This window comes from Triticum urartu, unplaced genomic scaffold (genome assembly GCF_003073215.2).
Source record: "Triticum urartu cultivar G1812 unplaced genomic scaffold, Tu2.1 TuUngrouped_contig_4765, whole genome shotgun sequence".
Lineage (NCBI taxonomy): Eukaryota > Viridiplantae > Streptophyta > Magnoliopsida > Poales > Poaceae > Triticum > Triticum urartu.
This window is the reverse complement of record NW_024115381.1, coordinates 9,654-12,139: the sequence shown is the minus strand read 5'-3', so window position 1 is coordinate 12,139 and position 2,486 is coordinate 9,654. Positions and strand designations below refer to the sequence as shown.

General features: G+C 45.0%; 1 protein-coding gene across 1 annotated transcript; it reads left to right on the top strand.

Moving 5' to 3' along the window:
- The first annotated feature begins 93 nt into the window (after nucleotides 1–93).
- On the top strand, nucleotides 94–2,147 carry LOC125528283 (phenylalanine--tRNA ligase beta subunit, cytoplasmic-like). The gene is made up of 4 exons (XM_048692773.1): nucleotides 94–1,342; nucleotides 1,426–1,512; nucleotides 1,601–1,687; nucleotides 1,772–2,147. The coding sequence occupies exons 2-4, from the start codon at nucleotides 1,432–1,434 to the stop codon at nucleotides 1,838–1,840; spliced, it is 237 nt and encodes a 78-aa protein (XP_048548730.1). The 5' UTR covers nucleotides 94–1,342; nucleotides 1,426–1,431; the 3' UTR covers nucleotides 1,841–2,147.
- Nucleotides 2,148–2,486: the final 339 nt, after the last annotated feature.

Sequence of the window (2,486 nt, the reverse complement as noted above, 5' to 3'; positions counted from 1 at the left end):
CCCAACCGGGTTCTCTCTTCCCCTAGCTCGTTGAGAGTCGTCTTCTGCTCCCTCGCTCCTTCCCTTTTCTTCTCCACCGGCGGTGCCGGTTGGAGCAAGGTTGGGATTGGATGCGGGGCTTCTTCTGTAGATAGTAGGCTTAGATTTATGTTGTTCGGCCTTGTGCTGTGGTCTGGCTTCATGCCGTTGGGAGTCTGCCTTCAGATCTCGCGAGCAGAATCCGGTGGCCGTTGTCGTCGTCCTCTGCAGCGTCTTCATCATGGAGGCAAAGGGATGGCGGCGGATCTGGCGAATCCCCTCTCAATAAGCTCGCAGTGGCACTTGGAGACGCCGCTGTGGTGCTCCTCCCCTTCCCTCTCTGCCGTCATGTGGCGGCCGGGGTAGCGGTGGAGAATCGCAGCAAGTTCAGCTCCAACAGTGCCTCTCCTCGTCGGATCTATATCTCTTGCGAGGATGGGGTCCGTCCCTGCTCTCGAGGAGGTTCTCCAGCTTCTCCTTTCTTTGCATGTTCCTTCAGCAGATGAGAAGCGGCGGAGTTGATGCAGATGGGGATGACGCTCGTCACCAACGGTGGTCTTGGAGAGGCTACGGCGCCTACGGTGGCCAGCCGGTCCTGCCAGCAATCCGGTGCATCCTATGGCCGAAGGGCGGCCCTTTTCAATCCTCCCGGCTAAGTTGCCACAAGGGAGGCACTACAACTATAGTGCAGATTCCATGGCATACAACCTATAGCTCTAATACCATGTTGATGATAATTAACTTGATATTAGTAGGAGGCCAAAGCCAACATATATACATGTACGAGAGGATGCCAAAAGGCTAGAATACAAAAGGCCAAAGATCATCATCAATATAACTCTAACAGAGGGGTCGTCGGACCAAGTGGTCTCGTCCCCGGCGCGGTTGTTAAGGACCCGATTGCATTTTACTTTCGTCTTCTGGGGTCCTCCTTGCATAAGTCAGGGATCTGGTTGTAATCTGTATTTTTCTTTGGGTCCTGCTGCTAGATGCTCTGTACCACCGCTGAAATATTAATGATGCATCTGGGGCCTTCGAGCCCCTACCAGTGTTCATTTTTTATTTATTTATCGGCTGATACATAATATTGGTTTGTAATAATTATGTTTTTTAATACACGTTATCATGATTTTCTAAAAGAAACGCTTTAGAGTTGCTTATGTTGCTAATAACCAATTGGCCATAGTATATTTTTTCAGCATTGTTATGTGTGCAGATTTTTGAAGTTGGTGATGTAGTGTCATTGGATACTTCACGTGATGTTGGTGCCTCTAATAATCGCCGGCTTGCAGCTTTGTACTGTAATAGTAATTCTGGATTTGAGGTAAATAAGCAATTACTTTTGTGCAGGAGTAATATTTAAAGTGCTTTGTTCTTGGCCTTGGCTAATTGTTATCAATTACCCAGGAAATTATGGGTTTGGTGGATAGGATTGTCAAAATCGTGAGAGCTCCACACATAAATTTCGGCCAGACTTACTATGTTCCTTCAAGTGTAAGCATTTGAAATTCTCGATACATTTGGGCACATCCAACGTTCCTTTGGTTGTTATGAACATCTGTACTGATGTCTTGTCTTGTAGGAACCCGAGTTCTTTACTAAAAGACAATGCAAAATTGTTATGAGTGATGGAAAGCAGGTTGGCTACTTAGGAATTGTCCATGCTGAGGTAATTTTTTTTATCATGTGCAAAAAAAAAGCCATGGAATGATGATCTGTGAACAGTTAATTTGACCTAGTCTGTTATATGCAGGTGCTAAGAAAATTTGGCATTCTGGACCCCTGCACCTTCGTTGAGATTGACATTGAGGCTCTTTTGTAGCTGCCATGTATATGAATCAGGGGATTCGCCTGTTGGTTTTGTTCACCTGAGTACCTGACAGTTTGGCAGGCGTGTGGTATCTCAACACAACAGGACCCCCATTTTAGTTTGGACACTACATGCTCAATTGTAGTAGCTCACATTGGTGCTTGCATGTTTGAGTTGGAAAAGGAAGAAGTATCATGATACTGTAGATGCCTCAGCTTTTTGTGAGTGAAAGATGTGCCTTACTTTGTTTCCGTTTTGATACAATTATACAGCACCATTTTGGCACACATGTTTCTATGAAATATGCCAGTTATTAATATTGTGAAGAGTTTGATGGTGGAAAGGCAATCACTTAGTTCATGAATCCCTTCCGAACCATGTTTGACATGATGCTTAAGTAAATTTAGCGTTCAGCGTCTTTTTCACAAAAACCTGACAATTCAGTTCTGTTAGTCGAACAAACCCTGACCTGCCCACTTCTTTTCCCAGCTTGCGGCTGAACTCTGCTGTCTACTTCTCCTGATATCTGTTTGCGTTGTTTTCTGAATGGACCAATTGTAGGCGCTTTGCCTTCAGCTGCAGAGTTTTTCTTTCTTTTTTTCTTATTACTAGCAAAAGAGCATGTGTGTTGCAACGGGTTATGCATAATCTAGTCACT